The 24,387-nt window shown below is 41.8% G+C and overlaps 1 protein-coding gene across 2 annotated transcripts; it reads left to right on the plus strand.

The window, feature by feature from the left end:
- The first annotated feature begins 7 nt into the window (after nucleotides 1-7).
- Nucleotides 8-23,711, plus strand: zcchc8 (zinc finger, CCHC domain containing 8). 2 transcript variants are annotated; one of them, XM_061672423.1, is made up of 14 exons: nucleotides 8-212; nucleotides 298-340; nucleotides 426-500; nucleotides 2,450-2,552; nucleotides 2,726-2,803; nucleotides 5,247-5,350; nucleotides 5,461-5,526; nucleotides 5,618-5,678; nucleotides 8,863-8,993; nucleotides 9,103-9,245; nucleotides 11,121-11,227; nucleotides 11,359-11,445; nucleotides 18,361-18,469; nucleotides 20,564-23,710. In XM_061672423.1, exons 1-14 carry the CDS (start codon nucleotides 17-19, stop codon nucleotides 21,541-21,543), a joined length of 2,283 nt encoding a protein of 760 aa, XP_061528407.1. In that variant the 5' UTR covers nucleotides 8-16; the 3' UTR covers nucleotides 21,544-23,710. The 2 variants fall into 2 exon arrangements, with proteins under 2 accessions (XP_061528407.1, XP_061528408.1); XM_061672424.1 differs by lacking the exon at nucleotides 11,359-11,445 and having other exon boundaries at nucleotides 20,564-23,711.
- Nucleotides 23,712-24,387: the final 676 nt, after the last annotated feature.

Genomic DNA, 24,387 nt, shown 5'->3' on the forward strand with positions numbered 1-24,387 from the left:
TGACCAGGGGGCTGTAATGGAAAAAATGGCTGAAGTCGATTTTGGAGACGCGAAGCTCTTTGAACAACCAGAGGACTTCATCCCGGCCCCCACGCACATTCGCTTTCCGGACGGGGAAGGCGCCGACACAGCGGAGGACGATGGAGAGACTGGGAGACTCCGGAGCCGCCTGGTCGAGTGCGACGACTGCATTGAGAAGCTAACGGAAGAGAATATCCTTGCGCGGCTGAGCATTGCCGATGCTAACTGTAGCTAGCTATGTAGTTTTAATACTGTAATCCTTAATTTGTGGTTCACATAAAGCTTTGAGGAGAAAGTTGAACATCCTGACGCGACCCAGGTGACAAATTAACACTATGGTGGTGGTTTTATTTTACAGGGTTGTGGGCTTGTGGATAATGTTGTTTGTTGTTTTTCCTGTACAGCGGAATCACGATAGAAGATGTCAACATCGGCGGCCCCATCGCTCAAATTATTTATTCCAACAATGTCATATCAAAGTAAGTTTCAAAAGGGGTTGAAGCGTGGGTTCAGGTTTCAACTTTGGGATTTGTAGCCAGGGTTAAGGTTTAAAAGTAGGGTTTCAGGACAAGGTTAGGTTTTTAAGACAGTGGTAAGGTTTCAGGCGTGGCAAAGAGTGGCAAGAGTAAAACAGGTTAAAGGTTTAAAATTAGGGTTTCTAGTCGGGTTTCTTTCAAGCATTGTTTCAAGACAGGAAATTCGGTTTCAATACAGGGTTAGGGTTCAAAGTAGGGTTTCAAGCCTGGGTAAGGATGTCAAGATGGGGTTAAGGTATTAAATTTGGGTTTCTAGGCAGGTTTTATTTTTCAAAGTTGGGCTTCAAGCATTGGTAAGGGTTTTATGACCGGGTTAAGGTTTCATAGAGTTTCAAGTGTCGGTTAGGGTTTCAAAGTTGGGTTTCAACAGTCTAAGGTGTGGTTTAGGATTTTCAAATTAGGGTTAAGGTTTAAAATTACGGTTTCAAGAGGGAAGTAGAGTTTAAAATTAGTTGTTCTAAGCCTGGGTTGGGGTTTTCAAGTACAGTTCCAAATCTGCGTGAGTGAATCAAGCCAAGGTTTGGGTTTCAAGAAAGGTTTAAGGTTTAAAATTTAGGTTTCAAGTCAAGGATATGGGGTTTAAATTAGGGTTTCAAATGAGAGTAAGAACTTCAAGCAAGGTTTAAATATTTCAAGATAGGGTCAAGATTAGGCTTTACACGATCAGGATTTTTGGGGCCGATCAGCGAGTTGAAAAAGACGATAACCGATCACAAGATGGAGGAATGCGTCTTTATGTGACCTGTTCATTGACTGTATATACTTGTGTACTTAATTGCTCATAAAATTATATTTACAATAAATCTAGCTTTGTTCATCTATTTATGCCAGTGAGGCATAGTGACAGACAGAACAAATGATAAATGGTCTTCTATAAGATGGCAGGAAGTACATACAGTAAATAATGTATCCACTTTTTGTGGCATTTTTGTTTGTTGGTGTGCTGTGAGAGTTTTCAATTGTAAAATATGTTTTCTTTACTCCATAAAGGTTGAAAATCACTGCTCTAGTCAGATCATGTATTCTAATCAGTCAGGCCAAACCAACATGACAGAAATAATGGGTGCTAACTTGCTGTAATTAAATTACTTTATTTTTAATGAAATTACTTCACCCACACTGAAATTTTAGAGCATGATTCGACAGAACGGCGACATGTTTACGTCTAACCGTTCGTGGTACCACTAGCTTGCTAGGCTACATAAGTTTTTGTTGCCTACCAGCGAGCCATATCTTATTCAAAGTACGGGAACATACCTCAAGCAAGCCTTAAGCCAACGTCCTCTCCTGTCCTGAGCACCGGTGACCACCAACACACATTTCCCCCCATTTTGTCCTTATAATACAAGAGCTCCACTCTTGTTGTCGTCACCACGACAACAAGAGTGGATCCAGTCACATTTGAGTTGACAAAGCCCAATGATTGTAAAAAACGGGGTGCAGTGGTATCTGAATACAATATTTTATTGCAGTAGTCTGACATAGTGCAATTGTGAGAGCAAAATTGTCTTGTTTGAGCTGGGCATTATGTTTTTTTTTGTTTTTTTTAATAACTTCATTGGCTGTCAGATATTTCCAATACTACATCAAAAGACGCGCGACAAGGCTAAAAATAAACTAGCTTTTGGATTCAAATATACTGTGCATGATGGCAACGCGGAGTAAATGTCTTTTGCAGAGCCTTGATCGGACTGGCGAATTATGACATTAAAGCCGATCAGCATAAAATGCTAAATATCGGCAGACACCGACCGATCAGCCCGATTTAAAATCGGTGTAAAGTCTAGTCAGGATGTTCAAGTAGGATTTCAAAAACCCAAAAATTCAGAAAGTCCAAATCAATGTCCTTTTGTTGACAAAAATCTTGTCCTCACTGAAACTTTAATTCTCAGGCAATGTCGTCAAGAAATAGAGGATTCCATCTGCGGTGTCATACTGAGATATCAGAAAGAGGGAAACCACAACAGACGCTCGGCATCACACATGAAGCCTCAGGTGTGCACGCTCGTCTGTGTCCGTGCCTTTGTTGATGTGCTGCATGGGTGTGTGGATGTGATGCGTCTGTATGTAAATGCTGCGTTTGTGTGGATGTATATATACCATGTATATTTTCATTTTGATCACTAAAAAATAAAATAAAAATAAATTCTTCTGTGTCCTCTGTGAAGCCTTCCTCATTTGCCATTGATGAAGACCCACTCAACATGTCTTCCACTAGCGTGAGAACCACAACGGAAGCCTTTAAAGTGAGTTCACACACTCACAAATCCTGTTTTCACAGCCTTAACTGACTCTGTGGAAAAGTATTCCTTGAGCCTTCGGCAGGGGCGTTCAGTTTAACACCCCCACTCACGTCTCCTGCCCTTTTGTGGTGAAAGCACTTGTCACTGTATTTTAAATATTACATATTTTTAAAATATTTTACATGTCAGAAATGATGGAATTATCTTTAGTTTGAGACGCTGTGTCGAGGGCTGCAGCTATCAAACATTTTTAGTATTCTAGAATCATACTAAAAATGTTCTCTAATCGGATATTCGGATAAACTATGTTTGCGTGGGTAAAGAGCAATTATGAATGCACAACAAAAAATAAGCCATTTCCCCTAATAATGAATGACTAATTGGTTCTTTTTTAGATAATCAAATTTTATTTATTCACATCGAGCATTAAACTGTATTTTGGTGTCTTAAAACATTTTCAGTGAGGCAATCCAAACTGTAAACACACACACAAATAAATTTCAGCTTAACCTTAGCATTTATTATAAGTATAAAAAAAACAAGGTATTAATTTAGAAAGTCATAAACAGCCTTTGTTTTTTGCAACTTCACTTGAGTTGCTAGCATTTTAGCAGGTGACATAATATTGCAGTAGTTTCATGGCTGTGCGTTGAGTTTAGACCAGCTGACTAAAAAGAAGACCCCCCGAGAGGAAACTTAAATATTACTTTCATGTAGTTTAGGTACATGACCCATTTTACTCGTGATAGATGAGGCCTTGTGAAGGGTAGCGGCACACTGGGCAAACTATTGATACTGTGTCGGTAGTGTGTTCCTGTGTTGTTCAATACAGACATCTGCTGGATCTTAAATGTCATTGCAGGTAACCTATACAATATTATTAGGTTATTGTATGTTATATTGGCATAATCCTAAATTTAAACTTCCTTTTGGTATAATTAAAATATCCATTCATTTTACATACAGCTTAACCTCACCAGGGTTGCAGGTGAGCTGGAGCCTATCCCAGCTGACTTGAATCATAAGCAGATTCTTTCTTTGTCCATACTTTGGCCTTTCCATCACTTTGGTAGAGGTTCATCTTGGTCTCATCAGTCCATAAAACTGTTCCAAAACCTTTGTGGCTCATCTCTGTACGTCTTTGCATAATCCAATCTGGCGTTCCCATTCTTTTTGCTGATGAGTGGTTTGCGTCTTGTGGTATGCCCTGTATATTTCTTCTCTCGAAGTCTTCCTCGACCAGTGGATTATGATACCTTCACCCCTGCCCTGTGGAGGTTGACAGTAATGTCACTGACTGTTGTCTTTGGGTGTTTCTTCACAGCTCTCACAATGTTCTTCATAAGCTGCTGTAGATACCCTTGGCCGACCTGTTCGATGTCTGCTGATCAGTACAACAGTAGTTTCTTTCTTTTTCAGGATTGTTGTATTGACTATGGCCAATGTTTGTGCAATAGCTCTGATCAAATTTCCCTCTACTCCCAGCTTCAAAATGGTTTAGTTTTCTCCCATAGACAACTCTCTGGTCTTCATATTTGCTTAACAGCAAATGTAGTTTTCACAGATGAAAGCCAAAAACAAGCACTGTTCAGGCAATCAATCTAAAAGGAAACACCTGAGCATACCCATCAATCACATGTTCCAATACTTGTCCTCACTTGAAAAGTGCATCGATGGCTTCAAGCAAAAGGTGCTCTCTCCTCCGTTGTTTAATACATCTAGATGTAAATACCATGAGATAAAAGCTGGAATTCAGAACAAATTTATGGTGGTATGATTGGCTTTCCACTTATGTATTATGGCCCCAACCGTGCTCACTGGAACGTTGAGAAGCTTAGATATACGCCTGTTACCAATGCCATTGTTATGTTTTGCAACAATTAGTTTGCGATGGTCTTGAGACAACTCTTTGCTCTTACCCATCATGAGATGTGTCTTGGCTCACACCTTGGCAATGAGACCTTTTTTGTAGGCCATCAATTAGGGCTGAACCAGCTGATATTTATTTGCATTGACAAGGGGCTGGATTGCTGTTTGATTATTGATAGATTTTAGATATGGTCTTGGCTTTCGATGCCTTTTTGCACCTACCTTTTTTCATGTGTTCAATACCTTTTCCCTGTGTCATTTCACATTATTACACTTAATTTCTGATCGTATTTGTTCTACTTTCTTTGTATGTATGGATTATTTGGGTTGTTCCCGACATCTGGTGAAGATTTCATGTCAGAAAGCACCTTTGGAAATATATTTAGTGAGAAAAATGGTGACATGTTAAATACTTATTTCAGCTGCTGTACATACACAAACAGACACACAGAACTCCTAACGATCCCATTTCACCCAAATAATTTTTGTCATATATTTTGGAAATCGGCTGCTTTGCTGTGCCGAAGGAATAATGATGCGTGTGTGTGTGTGTGTGTGTGTGTGTGTGTAAAAACAGGTGGTGGGCAGCGTGTTGTATTTCAGAAGCTTCAGCGTGGACAAACTGGGCCAGCCGCTGTTCAATGACAGCCCTCAGCACACTGACGGATGGGAAGTCCCGACGTATCTTAAAGACGGTGCTGACACCGGATCAGTGTGGAGCTTTAAAACACTCTTGCTGTTGTTGCTTGTGTATTCTTCATGAAATGTCATTTCCTTAAGTGGAGCAAAAGCTACCAGCAGATCTTCTACCAGGTTATCGGCACGGATGGGCAGGACATAGATGTGAAGGACAAAAGGTGTGATGTAAAATCTGTCATAGATGCACTAGTTCTGTTTTATTATTATTGTTATTGCTAATATTTGACATGACTTCTGTGTCCATTGCAGGCCCAAATCTATGTGTTTTAACTGCGGTTCAAGCGGTCATCAAATGAGAGACTGCCCCAAGGTCAGTCAAAATACACACACACACGCAGAGCACAATATTGGTAACACTTGCGCCATCTAATCGGATGCAATATTGTCTTTACAAAAAACAAGGCAGTGTTAAAGGCAGCATTAGGATTTCAAAACAGGTTTTAAGGTTTCAAATTAGATTTTCTAAGTGGGGATTCAAGTCTATAATGGTTTCAAGTCAGGGTTTCAAGATAGGGTTAGGGTTTATAAGTAAGGTTTCAAGACATTCGGTTTTACAAGTAGGGTTTCAAGCCAGAGGTTAGGGTTTCAAAGTAGGGGTTCAAGATGGTATTAGGTTTTCAAGCCTGGGTTTAGGTTTCAAACTGGTTAAGCTTTGAAATTAGTGGTTCAAGTCTGGGCTAGGATTTTAAAGCATGCTTTCCAGCCAGTGTTAGGGTTTCAAGATAGTGTTAAGTCGGGCTGGGCACTATTACCTAAAATTGAATCCCTTCACGGTAATGATATACAACCCCAATTTCAATGAAGTTGGGACGTTTTGTTAAACATAAATAAAAACAGAATACATTGATTTGCAAATCATGTTGGACCTATATTTAATTGAATACACTACAAAGACATTTAATGTTCAAACTGATAAACTTTGTTTTTATCAAATAATCATTAACTTAAAATTTTATGGCTGCAACACGTTCCAAAAAAGCTGGGACAGGTTCATGTTTAACCACTATGTTACATCACCTTTTCTTTTAACAACATTCAATAAACATTTGGGAACTGAGGACACTAATTGTTGAAGCTTTGTAGGTGGAATTCTTTCCCATTATTGCTTGATGTACAGCTTCAACTGTTTAACCGTCCGGGGTCTCCGTTGTCGTATTTTACGCTTCATAATGCGCCACACATTTTCAATGGGAGACAGGTCTGGACTGCAGGCAGGCCAGTCTAGTACCCGCAGTCTTTTACTACGAACCCACGCTGTTGTAACACGTGCAGAATGTGGTTTGGCATTGTCTTGCTAAAATAAGCAGGGGCATCCATGAAAAAGATGTTGCTTGGATGGCAGCATGTTTCTCCAAAACCTGTATGTACCTTTCAGCATTAATGATGCCTTCACAGATGTGTAAGTTACCCATGCCATTGCCACTAAGACAGCCCCATACCATCACAGATGCTGGCTTTTGAACTTTGCGTCAATAACAGTTCGGATGGTTCTTTTCCTCTTTGGCCCAGAGGACACGACGTCTGAAATTTCCCAAAACAATTTGAAATGTGGACTCGTCGGACCACAGAACACTTTTCCACTTCAGTCAGTCCATCTTTGATGAGCTCGCACCCAGAGAATCCGGCGGCGTTTCTGGGTGTTGTTGATAAATCGCTTTTGCTTTGCATAGTAGAGTTTCAAGTTGCACATTACGGATGTAGCGCCGAACTGTATTTACTGACATTGGTTTTCTGAAGTGTTCCTGAGCCCATGTGGTGATATCCTTTACACATTGTTGATTTTTTTATGCATTGCCGCCTGAGGGATCGAAGGTCACGGGCATTCAATGTTGGTTTTCGGCCTTGCTGCGTACGTGCAGTGATTTCTCCAAATTCTCTGAACCTTTTGATGATGATATGGACCATAGATGGTGAAATCCCTAAATTCCTTGCAATTGTACGTTGAGGAATATTGTCCGTAAACTTCGACTATTTTCTCACGCACTTGTTCACAAAGAGGTGAACCTCGCCCCATCTTTGCTTGTGAATGACTGAGCAATTCAGGGAAGCTCTTTTTATACCCAATCATGGCACCCACATATTCCCAATTAGCCTGTTCACCCGTGGGATGTTTCAAACAGGTGTTTGATGAGCATTCCTCAACTTTCTTCGTCTTTTTTGCCACCTGTCCCCTCGGCTCGGCGCCTATACGTTGAGGTTCGCCCCAGTGGACGAGAGGGTAGCCTCCCTCCACGTTTGGGTGGGGGACGTCGGGTCCTGACTGTTGTTTTTGTGTGTATGCACCAAACAGCAGTTCAGAGTGCCCACCCTTTTTGTAGTCCTTAGAGGGGGTGCTGGAGAGCGCTCCTCCTTGGGACTCCATCATTCTGCTGAGGGCTTCAATGCTCACGTGGGCAATGACAGCGAGACCTGGAAGGGTGTGATTGGCAGAAACGGCAGGGCCGAACGTATTGTGAGGGTCTGCTGGGAACGTCTGGCAGAATCCCCTGTCAGAAGGAGTTTCAACTCCGACCTCCGACAGGTGGGGGACATTGAGTTCAGACTCAATGGAACATGGTGCACTCAGGTGCACCATGTTCCACGCCTCATTGCTGAGGCGGCCAACCGGAGCTCTGGCCGTAAGGTGGTCGGTGCCTGTCGTGGGGGCAATCCTCGAACCCGTTGGTGGACATCAACGGTGAGGGATGCCGTCAAGCTTAAGAAGGAGTCTTATCGGGACTTTTTGGCCTGTTGGACTCCTGAGCCAGCTGATTGGTACCGGCTGGCCAAGTGGAATGCAGCTTTGGTGGTCACAGAAGCAAAAACTCACGCATGGGAGGAGTTCGGTGAGGCCATGGAGAGAGACTTCCAGATGGCTTCGAGGAAATTCTGGTCGACCACCCGGTGTCTCAAGCGTTCGCTGGTGATCACGAGTGCAGCAATACAAAAAAAAAATTATCAAAGGAAATGTGCAGCAAATTGGCTACCAGAGCAATTAATATTTTAATCTTTTAAATAACAATGTAATTGACCTTTAATGTTGTTTTTCACCCCCCCCCCCCCTTTCCTGAACAGAAAAAGAACAGTTTACCTGGATCGGTTTGTCGTGCCAAAATCAACCAATGAACTAGAAAAGAAAAGAAAAAAGGAAGAAAAAAAACCCCACCAGAATCAGAATTTTTTTTCAAATTAGGGTTTCAAGCCTGTTTGGCTTTCAAAGTAGGTTTGCAAGCCATGGTTAAGGTTTCAAAGTACACTTTCCAGCCTTGGTTAAGGTTTTAAATTAGGGTTTCAAGACAGGGTTCTGGTTTCGAGGCAGGATTAGGGTTTTACATTGGGATTTCAAGTCAGTGTTATGTTTTCAAGCCAGGGTTAGGGTTTCAAAGTAGGGTTTTAAAACATGATTAGGGTTTCAAGCCTAAACTCGAATTTTAAACCAGGGTTAGCTTTCTTACATATTGAATAATCACGTGTCATAATCATGATGACACATTAGTTTGGTTGTGTGTTGTCAGCCTAAAGACATGGCAGCCATCAACGAGAGAAGAAAGGAGTTCAACCAGAACCTGGCCGGGCTCAGTAACCAGCGCTACCATGCCGACGAGGTGGAGGAGCGTTTCTCCAAATACAAGCCTGGAATCTTGAGGCATGGATTTATTGTCACACACACACACACACACACACACACACACACACACATACTTCTTGTTTGAGTAAACCTTCATTTGTAAAGTATGATGTGGTGTCATGTGCAGCGAGGACCTTTTGTCAGCACTGGGATTGGATTCTAACACCCTGCCGCCTCTCATCTATCGCATGAGGCAGCTGGGCTATCCGCCTGGTTGGCTCAAAGAAGCCGAAATGGAGAACTCTGGTTTAATGCTCTACGATGGAAATGGTATGACTACTTACTAGGGCTGGGCGAGTAATAGTTGTTTTGTTTTGATGTTTCAATTAATTTGAGAGTTGTCGTTAGGACTTTTTTTTTTTTTCTTTGTTTTTTTTTTTTCTTTTTCATTAGAAAAAAAAGCATTGAGGTACGGTGGTCGACTGGTTCGCACATCTGCCTCACAGATCTGAGGACCCGGGTTCAAATCTGGCCTTGGCCTGTGTGGAATTTGCATGTTCCCCCCGTGCCTGCATGGTTTTGCTCTGGGTACTCCGGTTTCCTCCCACATCCCAAAATCATGCATCATAGGTTAATTGAAGACTCTAAATTGTCCGTAGGTGTGAATGTGAGGGCAAGTGGTTGTTTATATGTGCACTGCGATTGGCTGGCGACTACTTCAGGGTATCTTCTCGCCCAAAGATAGCTGGGATAGGCTCCAGGACACCCGCGACCCTAGTGAGGATAAGCGGTACGGAAAAGGAATGAATGAAATAGCATTGATTTATCAATGTTGGAAAGTTTTGACCCAAAGTTCAGTGGAACCTCGATAAAATGGACCGTGATATAACGGATATCTAATAAAACGGACCATTGGGACAGAACAATGTGTACAAAAATAGTTTCCATTTGTCACTTGAACTGCTGTTGACAAAGTCAGTCAGTTCCAGAATTAGCTGCTGTTGTTTACTGGCGTTGTGGCACAATGCAGGCAGAGAATGGGATTGACTTATTTCCAGATCACATATACACAAAATAAATAGGTCCAATTCTTAAAAAAAAAAAAAGTGCCTCGTGCCTATGCGGCTGCCATGTTGAATGTGGGCCATTGACGTGGCGGCCATGTCATGATTTTATTTTGATCTACTTTACGCCGATCTGATCGGTATCGGCCAATAATTAGCGTTTTATGCTGATCGGCTTTAATGTCATTCGCTGATCCGATCAATGACGTCATTGATCGGCTCCGCAAAATACATTTACTCCACGTCGCTGTCGTGTACAGTATATTCAAATCCAAAAGCTAGTTTATTTTTAGCCTTGTAGCGTGTCTTTTGATGTAATGCTTTAAATATCTGGCCACCAATAGTTATTTAAAAAAAAAAAAAAAACATGTCGGAGGTGTGGGACAGACCACATGTAATGCCCAGATCAGACTACAAGAAAAAGTTGGTCTTTCACGATTGCACTATGCACTACTACTGCATTAAAATCTTGTATTCCGATACCACCTCATCCCGTCTTTTACGATCACTGGGCTTTATCTCGTCAACTCAAACGCTACCAGATACACTCATTACCATGGCGATGACAACAATAATGGATCGCGCCGTGTGTTTATAAGAACAAAATGGGGAAGACCGTGTGTTGGTGGTCACCGGTGTTCAGGAGAGGATGTTCTTTTAAGGCTTTCTTGAGGTATGTTCACAGACTTTTAATACGATACCGCTTGCAAGCAGGCAACAAAACGTTATGTAGCCTAGCAAACTAGTACTAGCACTAACGGTTGTAAGTGAACATGCAGGCGTTCTGTCTAATCATGCTCTAAAGTTTTGGTGTGTGTGCAGTAATTTAATTACAATAAAGTAATTCTAGTAAGTTAGCACCCATTATTACTGCCATGTTGTAATGTTGGTTTGAACTGACTGATTAGAATACATGATCTGACTAGAGCAGTGATTTCCAACATTTATGGAACGAAGGCGCACATTTTACAATTGAAAAATCTTACGGCAGAACAACAAACAAAAATGTCACAAAAAGTGGATACATTAATTATTGTATGTACTTGCCATCTAATAGAAGACCATTCATTTGTTGTCTGTCACTATGCCTCACTGCCATAAATAGAACTCACACTTTTCTGTTTTGTTTGTCTTAATCAAGTGTCAAATGACAGCAATATGACCAGCACACAAAATGTCTCTTATGATGTTTCCAAACTGGTGGATTTCCCAGGATTCAATGTGCCAGCCCCGCACAAAGTCAAAGATGTAAGTCAACACTATTGTCACTATTAAGTTTATTTAAAATGTGGGGGAAAACATTCCCATTATTTATGAAATACTGTCAATGAGTCACTATTGAACTAAATGAAGGTTTTGTATTTTGTGCTCTCGTTCAGGAGTTCATGCTTTACAGTTCCGTTCCCATGCAGAGCAATCACTTGAAGCACAACTACGCCGCCTACCTGTCCAGCCACTTTTCTTCGGTAACAGTAACTCTAGTTGGATGTAACAGTAATCAACTAATTGGACACTGTGTGTCCTGTCCAAATATGCAGCTCTCACAGTTTTATTTGGTTTCATCATACTATGGTCCTATAGTCAATTATACAGAAGTGTATATAAGCTTTTTTCTTTTTTTTTGAACTTATTTTCAGGAGGGAGTTTGGATGGAAGAATGGAAGGATGGATTGTAGGAAGGGTACATTGAAGGAAGCAAGGATGGTATGAAAGGAAGCTACAATGTAGGGGAAGATTTAGGAAATTAGGATGTATGAAAGGAAGGGAAGAAAAATTCAAGGAATGTAGTGGAAAACAGCAAGAGGAAGGACTGAAACTAGGAAGGAAGGGAATCAGGATGTTATGCAGGTGGAAAGAAAATAAGTATATATGAAAGGATGGAGGGGAGGAAGAAGAAACAAAGGGAGGAAAGAGGAATGTTATGAGAGGAAGGATGCAAGAAAGGTAGGAGCAAGCAACAATGGAAGGTAAGTGGGATGGAAGGAAACGAGTGGTATGAAGAGAGGAAAGATGGAAGGTATGAAGGAAGAAGGATAGAAGGTATGAAGTAAACAGAATGGAAGGAAACAAGAATGGATAGAAGGAAGGGAGGAATGATTGAGGGGCAAGAAGGATGGAAGGTATGAATTGAGGGAAGGAAGAATGAAAGGAAACAAGAATAATATGACAAGAATGATAGGATTGGAGGAATGATGGGTTGAAACTAGGGATGTCCTGATCCTATCACGCAATTGAAAATTGGGGTCGATCATGTGATTTTCAGCTGGAGATTGGATAAAAAATATATATTTTTTCTCCATTTTCTGACATTTTAAAGGTTACTAAGTGACAAAATTATCCAAAACTACAAAGATATTGCCAAACAGAACAGCAATAGGTAGAGAAGGTCAGAAGGAGCTTCATTGTGTCTTTGTAGATTTAGAGAAAGTGTATGACAGAGTATCCAGAAAGGAACTGTGGTACTGCATGCAGAAGTCTGGTTTGGCGGAGAAGTATGTTAGAATAATACAGGACATGTATGAGGGCAACAAAACAGTGGTGAGGTGTGCTGTAGGTGGGACAGAGGAGTTTACGGTGAAGGTGTGACTCCCATCAGGGATCAGCCCTGAGCCCCTTCCTGTTTCCAGTGGTGATGGATAGGCTGACAGATGAGGTTAGACCGGAAGCCTCGTGGACTGTGATGTTTGCGGATGACGTGATCTGCAGTGAAAGCAAGGAACAGTTAGAAAGGTGGAGGCATGGACTAGAAAGGAGAGGAATGAAGATTAGTCGAAGTAAGATCTGTGCATGAATGAGAGGGTTGGAGGGGGAAGAGTCAGGCGACAGGGAGAAGAGATAGCAAGGGTGGAGGACTTCATATACTTGGGATCGACAGTCCAGAGCAATGGTGAGTGTGGTAAGGAAGTGAAGAAACCGATCCAAGCAGGTTAGAATGGGTGGTGGAAGTTGTCAGGTGTGTTGTGTAACAGAAGAGTCTCTGCTAGGATGAAGGGCAAAGTTTATAAGAAAGTGGTGAGGCCAGGCATGATGTACGGATTAGAGATAGTGGCACAGAAGAGAACAGGAAGCAGAGTTGGAGGGGCCGGAAATGAAGATGATGAGGTTCTCCCTAGGAGTGAGCAGGTTGGATAGGATTAGAAATGAGCTCATCAGAGGGACAGCCAAGGTTTGATGTTTTGGAGACAGATAGAGTAGACTTCAAAGGTTTGGATGTCCAGAGGAGAGAATGAATATATTGGTAGAAGGGTGATGAGGATGGAGCTGCTAGGCAAGAGAACTAGAGGCATAGCAAAGAGAAGGTTGATGGATGTAGTGAGGGAAGACATGAGGGCAGTTGGTGTTAGATAGGCAGATGCAGGACATAGGCTTCCATGGAAAAGGATGACACGCTGTGGCAACCCCTAATGGGACAAGCAGAAAGGAAAAGATGATGATACATTTATATTTTTGTTTGGTGTTTAATCGTGATATTTTTCAAATGTAAAATTTGTTGCCTTGGCTCAACAAAGGCCGACTGATCATACATGAATGAGCTCGGCTTATGCATAAAATTCACTCCATAAGCCTGATCGTTTTGTTACTAGCAGCACTGATATATGCCTCTACATTAGTCAGGTCCATAAATAATGGGACATGAATCACATTTATTGGTTAACGCACCACCACAGTGGATTTGAAATGAAATGAATGAGATTTGCTTGCTGTATAGTTTCAGCTTTAATTTGTGTATTTACATCCAAATCAGATAAACTGTGTCAGGATTACAACAGTTTGTGTTTATGCCTCCCACCTCTTAAAGGATAGCTCGGTACATGCTAGCATCGCCTATCCTCAGGTTAAGCAAATTTCCATGTTAATCAAAACACTCCAGTCAGTCACGAACATTATAGCGATATCACTTCCGTGGCACTTCTTGGAGAAACTCATTGCTTGAGCCGTCGGCGGGGTAAGGGGAGTTGTCGGTGCAGATAACTTATGAGAAGGACGGGATATCTCGAAATGGAGCAGCCAAGCCATGGAACTAGAGATCTTGCGTTGGAGAAAGAATAATGCGGAAGTACCATCGTAAGCTTACTGCTTCTCCACGGGTCTGTATCTGTTCTCTCCAACTTAAGATCCCTAGTGACGTGCTCCGTGCAATATGATTGGCTGCTTCATCGCTGGAGGGCATGACGCAGATGAGATGTCCGCGCCGCCATCTTGGCTAACTTGTGACTGTGCTGTGGCATGAGACTGTCACCTCATTAGTAAATGAGAAACAAAAAGTTGTGCATGTTATGGACCGGATGGAACACGTGGACCGAACTTAACACATGCGGACCCAACCGAAACGGTCGAGCTGAACCGTTTTGACGGTTTTCGAAAACTGTTCCATCCCTAGTAATAGGTTTGTTTCACAGGGTGGAGCAGAAAGGACAGATGTTTTGGTAAAAGTAATAAATGGCAGCTGCAAGAAAATTTTATTCACATTGTGTTTGTATTGAAATAGCATTTGACACAATCAAGTATGGAAAAACATTCATCATGTGTCAGTTTTCATTGATGCATTTCTGAAAGGGTTGATGGAAGTTGACTTCCACTCTCGCCAACATTGTTCTGTTGATTTGGGTGACTTCCTCGCGAATAGCTTCCTTCAACTCGTCCAGTGTACGGGGTCAATGTGCCTTACACGTGCCTTGAGGTGTCACCACAAAATCTAATCACACATGGACAAATCAGGGGACTGAGGGGGCCAAGGAGTATCAGCAAACCTGTAAATGAGGTGTTCACCGAAAAGAGGACGAAGAATGGCCATACATGCGCTGTGTGGGTCGTCGCGCCAACCTGCTGAAACCACGCACGTTGTATAGCCGTGCCTTTGTCGCAATTCAGGCACAAAAGTTATTTATAGTCTCCTCCAAAAGTTTTGGAACGGCAAGGTCAATTCCTTTTGTTTTGGTTGTATACTGAAGACATTTGGGGTTCAGATCAAAAGATGAATATGAGACAAGTTCAGAATTTCAGCTTTTATTTCATGGTTTTTACATCTGTGTTCAACAACTCAGGACAGAGCAGCTTTTGTTTTGAAGCCACCCACTTTACAAATAAGCAAAAGTATTGGAACAGACGTTGTTAAATTAACTTAATGAATAACATTTAATATTTGGTGGCATAACCCTTACTTGCCTGCGACCAATTGACTTTACCAGACTGTTTAATTCAAGTCCGAAACCGTGGTGTGCTGATAGATTCCGACCTAACTTTCAACAGTCATCCATCCATCCATCCATTTTCTGAGCCGCTTCTCCTCACTAGGGTCGCGGGCGTGCTGGAGCCTATCCCAGCTGTCATCGGGCAGGAGGCGGGGTACACCCTGAACTGGTTGCCAGCCAATTGCAGGGCACATAGAAACAAACAACCATTCGCACTCACAGTCATACCTACGGGCAACTTAGAGTCTCTAATTAATGCATGTTTTTTGGGATGTGGGAGGAAACCGGAGTGCCCGGAGAAAACCCACGCAGGCACGGGGAGCACATGCAAACTCCACACAGGCGGGGCCGGGGATTGAACCCGGGTCCTCAGAACTGTGAGGCTGACGCTCTAACAAGTCGGCCACCGTGCCGCCTTTCAACAGTCATATCAAATCAATTACTAAAACTGCCTTCTACCATCTCAAAAACATATCCAGAGTGAAGGCTTACATGTGTTAAGCAGACCAGGAGAAGCTAATCCATGCTTATATCCCAAGTAGAGTTGACTATTGGAATGGTCTTCTGACTGGACTCCCCAAAAAGAGTATTAAACAGCTGCAGCTCATTCAGATTGCTGCAGCTTGGGTTCTGACCAGAACAAAGAGGTCAGAGCATATTACTCCAATTCTTAAGTCTTTACACTGGCTTCCAGTCAGCTTTAGAATAGATTTTAAAGTTATTCTTTTTGCTGAGTGGTTTGCCTCTTGTGGTATGGCCTGTATATTTCTTCTTTCGAAGTCTTCGAACAGTGGATTGTGATACCTTCACCCCAGCCCCTTGGAGGTTGGCAGTGATGCCACAGACTGTCGTCTTTGGGTCTTCACAGCTCACGCAGCGTTTCTGTCAGCAACTGCTGTTGATACCCTTGGCCGACCTATTTGTTGTTGTACTGAGCAGTAGTTTCTTTTTCAGGGCATTCCAAATTGTTGTATTGAATATGCCCAATGTTTGTGAAATAGCTCTCTTTTCCCTCTTCTCTCAGTTTCAAAATGGTTTGCTTTTCTCCCATAGACAGCTCTCTGGTCTTCATGTTTGTTTGCTAAACGCTAAATGCAGTTTCCACTGGTAAAAGCCAAAAACAAGCACTATCTAATGTTAAGTACTCAATCGAAAAGGCAACACCTGAGCAACTAGAAACACCCATCAGTCACATGTTCCAATACTTTTGCATGCTTGAAAAGTGGGTAGCTTCAAATAAAAGGTGCTCTGTCCTGAGTTCTTAAACATATCGCGATGTAAATACCATGAAATAAAAGCTGGAATTCTGAACTTTTGTCTCATTCATCTTTTGATCTGAAACCCAAATGTCTTCCGTATACAACAAAAAAAAAGAAATTGACCTTACCGTTCCAATACCTTTGGTGGGGACTGTATCATCTCAATGTAATGCTCGGAGGTCACAGTAACAGATAAAAAAAGACCAAAGACCACATACCAAATCAACAGAGCAATGTTGGAGAGAGTGGAAGCCAACTTCAATCAACGCCTTTGGAATCGCATCAATGAATGGGGGGCTAGTTGAGTTAAATAGCGCCCCAGTGGGCTGCCGGTCCCAGTTGAGCAGATGAAGAGAGTGGATGAGGACGATAACAAGCTTCCTTTTAACTGTCTCAAAGACAAGGGCGGCCCCGCCCCCATGTTCAGCGTGCCTTGAGTCCTTTGTGCATTAAATTAATGTTGCAAAATTTTAAGCTATCCTGAGCCCACACTTGGTCTAATTTTAGTTCACTTTTGAAAAAACCATTAATAAGAATTACTGTAATTTCTCGTGTATAATGCGCATCTCCCCCCCCCCCCCCCCACAAAAAAAATTGTCAAAAATCAATAGTGTGCATTAAACATGGGTATAGGGGCCAATGGAGAAAACTTTCATATTTTATAAATGTATGCCGCCATCTCGTGGCTATGAAAAAGCTGTACACTTTCATTCCAAACTGCCACCGCCAACTAGTGGTTATAAAAAAGGTGTAGCCTACTCTTTCATTCCAGCATGACTGGTACGTATGACTGCATAAATGTACAGTTGTGCTCATATGTTTACATACCTTGGCAGAATTTGTGAATTATTATTATTATTTTTTTAAATATGACTCATGACTGAACAACAACCATCATTAATTTCTTTTTGGTTGTTTTGTTTAATGATAATGCTTTTCTGAAATCATTGACTGTTTCATTTTGAATCCCATTAAATGTGTTTTGCATGGTCCTTCATGTTTTCTTGAAAGAATTGTACCCATCTTACAAATTCTGCCTGGGTAATCAAACATATGAGCACAGCTGTGTGTTTTCTAATTTACTAAATAAAAGTAGGGCTGTGAATTTCAAAATAAGAGCAAGTAAATTAAAAAAAGGATTAAGTGTTCAAACCTTAACTTGTTTTTTCATCTGCTATTAATATATTTACAACCCGTATCTGAAACGCAACAGGAAGTGATTACCTTTTCAAGGAACAGTTGTGGCCCATCTTCCACATTTGCATGGGCCATACTTTTGCACTTGTCCTACAGCGATGGTGTCCAACCTATGACCCGGGGGCCATTTGCAGCCCGTCCTCTATTTTTTGTGCAGCCCGTGGCGAGTAACCATCAAATCCATTCGATCTCTTACTCCTTGTCTTTTCAAATTTTTATGTGACCCCGTACCCCAATTTGCCTGTTCCCCAAACTGCCAGTGGTACAAGGGCCCGTTTATAGCTGCTTGCAGCTCTACTTACTCCTTGTCATTCCTTTGTGGTAACGATACTTGTCAGAAGTGTAGCTTCTTTGCCGCCATGGAGGCTATGATTTGGGACTTACAATGCGTTGACACCAGACGAGGAATTTAGCCTCCGCAGCTCCATATCGTGTATAGCCGTGTTAGCTAGCTTAGCCAGCTGTAGCTCCTAGGTTGCTGGTGTGGCACTGGCCACAGTTTTTTACTCGTCTCATCACAACACCTGCTTTCGGGAGTTGTTTTTCGGTGACGAGTGTTTCGACTGAAAATCGAAAATGCACTTTTGGGCCATTTTTAGCCAAATAATTTCAGTGATGGAATTTTCGATGCATCACAGATTTTCAAGTGTGTACCTACTTTTGGCCTGCTCTGTATTTTTCACAGTTTGTAGTAAGTGCATCAGTGTGTAAATGACATCTTATGTGTCAACAGCCCGACGGTCCGTCCAGCAAGAGGCCTCACGACTCTGACTCATCTCAAAGCCTCAGGAAGAGGCCCAAATCCAGCCATGATAGCAACTCCGACATGGATATCGAATCAGGTAAACAATAATCAATAAATCTCAACGGTATGAAATGGGTCTGGGTGATTAATTGATGATATTAATAATTCTCTTTTATTTGTCAAGCCTTTTTTTTCAATTTTATTTTTAGAGGTGACTGTTACCTGAATTCAGAACAGAATGTAGCATTACGCTACTGTTCACTGTGGAGACGGTTACAAATATAGCGCCTTAGGAGCAGGACGTTTTTGGGCACTATCTTTGGCTGCTATAGAGCACAAAAATACGTGGTAAGGCGCAAATAATAAAAGGTTTACTGTATATTTTAAGAGTGTCCCAAGCTGATCTTTGAGATTGGAAATCGGTCCGATATCAGCAAAAAAACAAGTATCGAATCACACTGGATCTAAAATCTCAGATTTGATCACTCTTATACAAGCAGTCCATTCCAAACTCTATCCAGCAACGCCTGGAAGGCATGCAGACCCCACGTGATCGGAACAGGATGCTAAGGGGATAACATAGCAAGGAGTAAGAGTCAAGGTTGCTTGCTTAGTCATTTATTGACACTGCAGTTAAACACAACAAAAAAATTACACCTATTGAATGTTAAAATACATCACAGACTTTCTTTATTAATTTTTCACAAAAATCGCTTGCTCAAAGCTAACACAATTAATGAAAAACACCATTCACAAACTAACGAAAATTAGCATTGAACTCGGGCACTTGTGTCTCAAAATAATGAATATTGGTACACAAACGCTGTATATACACACACAGAAACAGGCACTATAACAATACTGTCATATATTCTTCAAACTCTGTGAAAAATTAGTCATTAACAGTATTTAATCATGACATCTAGAGATCTGCGTGTATCAAGATGTGCACAGCAGGAGGAGTGATCCCAACGAGGCACACAGAGACCGCAAAGCACCTCGAGCCTCACTACATGATTCCTAATTTCATATCTGCCACGACAGTCAATAGAATAAATTCCAGTTACATCAAGAAGTTCAAAAGTATATTGCCGCACATCTGGAGAAAGCAAATGCTATTCTCACCCAATACTGACAGTAAAAAATAACTGAATTGAACTTTATAAGTATAATTTGTATTATTTATTGGTTATTTTTTCGTTGTTTTCTGTTTATTTAATCTATTATAATGTAAAATATGCTTATTTTTAAGTTAAGCGGTGGTTATGTTGCAACTTCAATATTTTGTATTTGTTTGGTAGAAGTTATTTTACAGGATTTCCGAATATAATTTTGATTTTATTCAATTGTAGTACATTATTTTAAAAGTTACTTTAGGTAACCCATTGGTTAATAATAAATGTCAGTTTTTCCTCATACCTACTGTTGCTGATTATCATTCTCTGTTTGAGTAATATCGCTTGATCAAGCCTTTTCTAACGTTCCATACCACAAAATAAGTAAAGTATGTATGATTATGATATCTTTTTGGACCGATATCGGCCAAAACACAAGCCTGCAGTATCAGTATCGGATTGGAAATGAAAAAGTAGGATCGGGACAGCCCTAGTATATTTGTGGCACTTGGGACCTCCCCAAAATTTTTTATTGGGGACTAAGCCCTGTTGCGAATAGCAAAAACTCGTGAGTAATTGAAACCCTGCCCCCAAAAAATACTTGTAATTGCCTATTGATGCCACACGATGGCGCCAAACCACTACTTTTGTATTAGAGATTTGGCGTAGAATGAAAGCTCCTCCCCTCACTTCAACAGAGTTCCTTGGCACCAAGATGCCACAGGGTGGTACCAAAATCTACTTTTATCTTCGACAGAGCTTGAGCAAAAAAAATCAGCGAATAGGAAAGCAAGTAATAGTGGATAGGTTCCCTCCACCAACTGTGGAAACGAAATCTGTGAATTTGTAAATTGAAAATATGGGGGAAATGCTTTATTTTTATTTTTTATTTTTTTTTACTAATTGTCATTTGTTAATTAATTTATTGTAAATTATGTATTCGTTAAATAGTTTTATTAAACACTTTGTTTGTTAATTATACTTATATTAATATAAACAAACAATAATCAGTACAAATCATTTTATTATTAAAATTGTAATACAAATAACAAAACGTTCACGTTTCCGCCCACCAGATCCTGGGAATCCTTACCAGACCCCCCGCCGGGGCGACTTCCATTTTGAACCACCGGTGCCGCCGGGCTCCCCTTGCTTCAGCTCGCCCCCGCCTCTACCGCATGGCACCCCACCCGCAACCCCCACCCCACCGCCTCTCCCGAAAAGCACGCCACCCTGCACACCCAGAAACAGCTCCCCGGCGATGTGTGGGCCTGACTGGTTGGTGATGGGCGAGGCCGTGGAGGATGAGCTCACCCTGGAGGAGCTGGAAAAGCAACAGAGGCTAATCTGGGCGGCACTTCAGAACGCAGACACCCCCACCAACAGTGACCTGGCGACACCCACGGCCGGAACCCCTGCTGGGCTGTCACCCACCGTGTCCACGCCTCCACGGGGTGACTCGGAAATGGAATTTGTCAAAGAAGCGGGTGGATGTCAGGATGAGAATCAAATGTTGCCTGGACTAGTTTATCCTCAGAATGGCGGCACCCAAAGCCTAGCTGGACCCCAACAGGGCGGCACCCCTGCTGTTATCACAAAAGGTGACATTCCTCCAGTCAAATCTGAAGACAACAGCCCGCAAAGTCCTGCTGCACTTATATCTCAAGTAGACTGTCCCCAACGTCCTGATCCCAAAAAATCCCAAGACAGTCTCCGAAGTCCAAGTCCCATCAAATCCCTGGATGAAAGCCTTCAAAGTGCTGCTCCACTTAAATTACAAGAGGATACCCCCAAATGTCCCAGTCCCAGCAAATCCCAAGAAGACAATCCCCAGAGCCCCAATCCAGATTGCCAGGATGTAAACGGGCCCTCTCCTAAGGCCGTGGCCCCCAAGGTGTCGGCCGTTCCCCACCGGAGCCGCTTCGCAGAGGGCATTGTGCCTTTTGAGGACACACCTGAATACACAGAGGTGGCTGAAGCCACGGGAACGTACCTCCGCATCAGAGACTTGCTCAAGAGTTCACCTCGCAATTTAGCCAAGAAAAAAACAGAATGAAAAAAAAAACATTCTTGGCTTATGTTTTTACTTCGATTTTTATGTACAGCGTCTACGAGGCAGGAAGGGACATAATGCGAAAGATTTTTCTATTTTTTTCCCCATCTTATTGTTAGTTGTATTTGTGACATGTCTAAAATGCATTTTGTTTTTTGGGGCGTCCACTACACAACAGTCTTGAAGTAAACATCAGCTTTGCCTCGGTGTGTCTATTGAAGGCAGCATTTGTTTGTTTTTTTTGTTTGTCCATCGATTTTCTCTACCGATTTTTCTCACTTGGTCGCATGTGATCTGGAGCCTAGCCCAGCTGACTTTGGGCAAGAAGCTGGGAACACCCTGGGCCAGCCCATCGCCAGGCACAGCACAGACAAACAACCATTCACACCTATAGTGTTTCTAACCTTTACAGTGGTATGAAAAAGTGTTTGACCCTTTGCCCCTATGTTTGTCACACTTAAATATTTCCCATCATCAAACTAATTTCAATATGAAAAAACAGCATTTTGTGTTGTCGGACTGTTTTTTATTATTAAGGGAGGGGAAAAAATCCAAACCTACATGGTCCTGTGTGGAAAAAGTGATTGCCCCCTCCACCTAATAACTGCTTGGGCCACCTTTAGCAGCAACAACTGCAATCAAGGGTTTGCGATAACTTGTAATGAGGGCTGTGGAGGAATTTTGGCCCACTCGTCTTTGCAGATTTGTTATAATTGAGCCATGATGGAGGGTTTTTGAGCATGAACCACCTTTTTAAGGTCATGCCACATACAGCGTGAGGTCACGAACAGATGGCTGGACATTTTCCTTCAGGATTTTTTGGGAGACAGAAGAATTCATGGTTCCATTTATCACAGCAAGTTCAGCAGCAAAACAGCCCTAGACTGTCACACTACCACCACCATATTTTAATGTTAGTATGATGTTTTATTCTCAAATGGAGTGTTACTTTTACGCCAAATGTAATGGGACACACACCTTCGAAGAAGTTATTTTCTCGTCAGACCAAGGTATTTGATCCAAAGTCTTGGGGATCATCAAGATGTCTTCTGGCAAAATTGAGATGAGCCTTAATGTTCTTATTGCTCAGCAGTGGTTTTCGTCTTGGAACTCGGCAATGCAGGCCATTTTTGCCCTGTCCCTAATGGTGGAATCATGAACACTGAAGTGAGGCCTGCACTGCAGTGCCTTGGGTCTTGTGGGGTCTTTTGTGACCTCTTGGATGAGTTGTCGCTGCGCTTTTGGGGTAATTTTGGTCAGCCTGCCACTCCGGGGAGGGTTCATCACTGTTATGTTTTTACCATTTGTGGATAATTGCTCTCACTTCCACACTGATAGAGCTCAATTACTTTCATTCTCATTTGTTCCTGAGTTTCTTTAGATCTCGGCATGATATCTAGCTTTTGAGGATCTTTGGGTCTACTTCACTTTGTCAGGCCGGTCCTATTTAAGTGATTTCTTGATTGAGAACAGGTGTGGCTGTATGAGGCCTGAGTGTGGCTAGAGAAATTAAATGATATAACTATCATAACATAACTATGATAAACACAGTTATGTTATAACAGGGAGGAAGGGAAATCACTTTTTCACACAGGGCCATGTCGGTTTGGATTTTTCTTTTCTCCCTTAATAACAACCATTTAAAAACTGCATTTTGTGTTTATTTGTGTTGTCTCTGAGTAATATTTAAATTTGTTTGATGACGGGAAACATTTAAGTGTGACAAACATGCAAGAAATCAGCCAGGGGGCAAACACTTTTTCCATACCACTGTACATGCCCCTGTTTAAATGTCAGGTTTTTGTGATAGGAAAAAAACGAGACGAGACAAAGCGCTCATTTAAAAACTTTTCACTATTAATGTGACCTATAACTTCTACAACTCAATTGACCCCCAAAAAATATTTTTGAGAAGGGAAGTAAAAAATAACTGAATGTTTGCTAAAGTGTGCACACTCTCTTATAATTTGGGGATGTGGCTGTGATCGAGTTCTAACTCATATTAATTTGGAGTTAGCACACACCTGCCACCATGTAAAGTGCCTCTGATTAACCCAAATAAAGTTCAATTGTTTTAGTAGGCTTTTCCTGACATTTTTGTAGTCCCATTTTACAACACAAGCTATGGTCCGCAGTTCCCACAGCATCAGAAGGCTCTCATTGTTCAAAGGTGTCAGTCTGACGGTACAAAATCATTTCCAAGGCATTAACCACATGATGGCACACAATAAAAACAGTCATCAAGTGGAGAAAATATGGCACAACAGTGACATTACAAAGAACTGCACACCCCTCTAAGATTGATGAAAAGATGAGAAACTAGTAAGGGAGGCTGCCAAGAGTCACCCATAGCAGTATAGGAGCTGCAGGAATTTCTGTTGAAATAGAATGAGTACTTCTACTTTGCTGAACGTTGACTAGTGATTTTGTTCCTTTTTTTTTTTCTTTGGTGATGAATTTTGAACTCATCTGTGACTGTAACTGAGAAAATATATAACCTATATATATTGCGAGGTAACACCCGTCCTCATTACCGCTTATCCTGCTCAGGGTCGCGGGGTGTTCGAGCCTATTCCAGCTGACTTCGGACGGAAGGTGGACTACACCCTGAATTAGTCGCCAGTCAGTCGTAGGGCACCTGTGTATATATACATATATACAACTATTAACATTTACTGGACCCACGCTGCTTGCACCGAAGACGGGCGAATGTACCACTACCCCATCAGTGACTGAGGTAACGTCTATCGTGATATCACTTGTGCTACACTGAGTAGTTCGTCCAAGTCGAGTCGCCGTAGAATTTCAGAAAATTGCCTATGCAGCAGATTGCGTATCAACAAAAAC

This window comes from Phycodurus eques, chromosome 3, assembly GCF_024500275.1.
Source record: "Phycodurus eques isolate BA_2022a chromosome 3, UOR_Pequ_1.1, whole genome shotgun sequence".
Classification (NCBI taxonomy): domain Eukaryota; kingdom Metazoa; phylum Chordata; class Actinopteri; order Syngnathiformes; family Syngnathidae; genus Phycodurus; species Phycodurus eques.

Coding starts and splice junctions, on each gene's coding strand:
- zcchc8 (XM_061672423.1), top strand. CDS start 17: ATGGAAAAAATGGCTGAAGTCGATTTTGGAGACGCGAAGCTCTTTGAA. Junction 2,553..2,725: donor CATCACACATGAAGCCTCAG/GTGTGCACGCTC, acceptor TCCTCTGTGAAG/CCTTCCTCATTTGCCATTGA. Junction 5,351..5,460: donor GACGGATGGGAAGTCCCGAC/GTATCTTAAAGA, acceptor GTGGAGCAAAAG/CTACCAGCAGATCTTCTACC.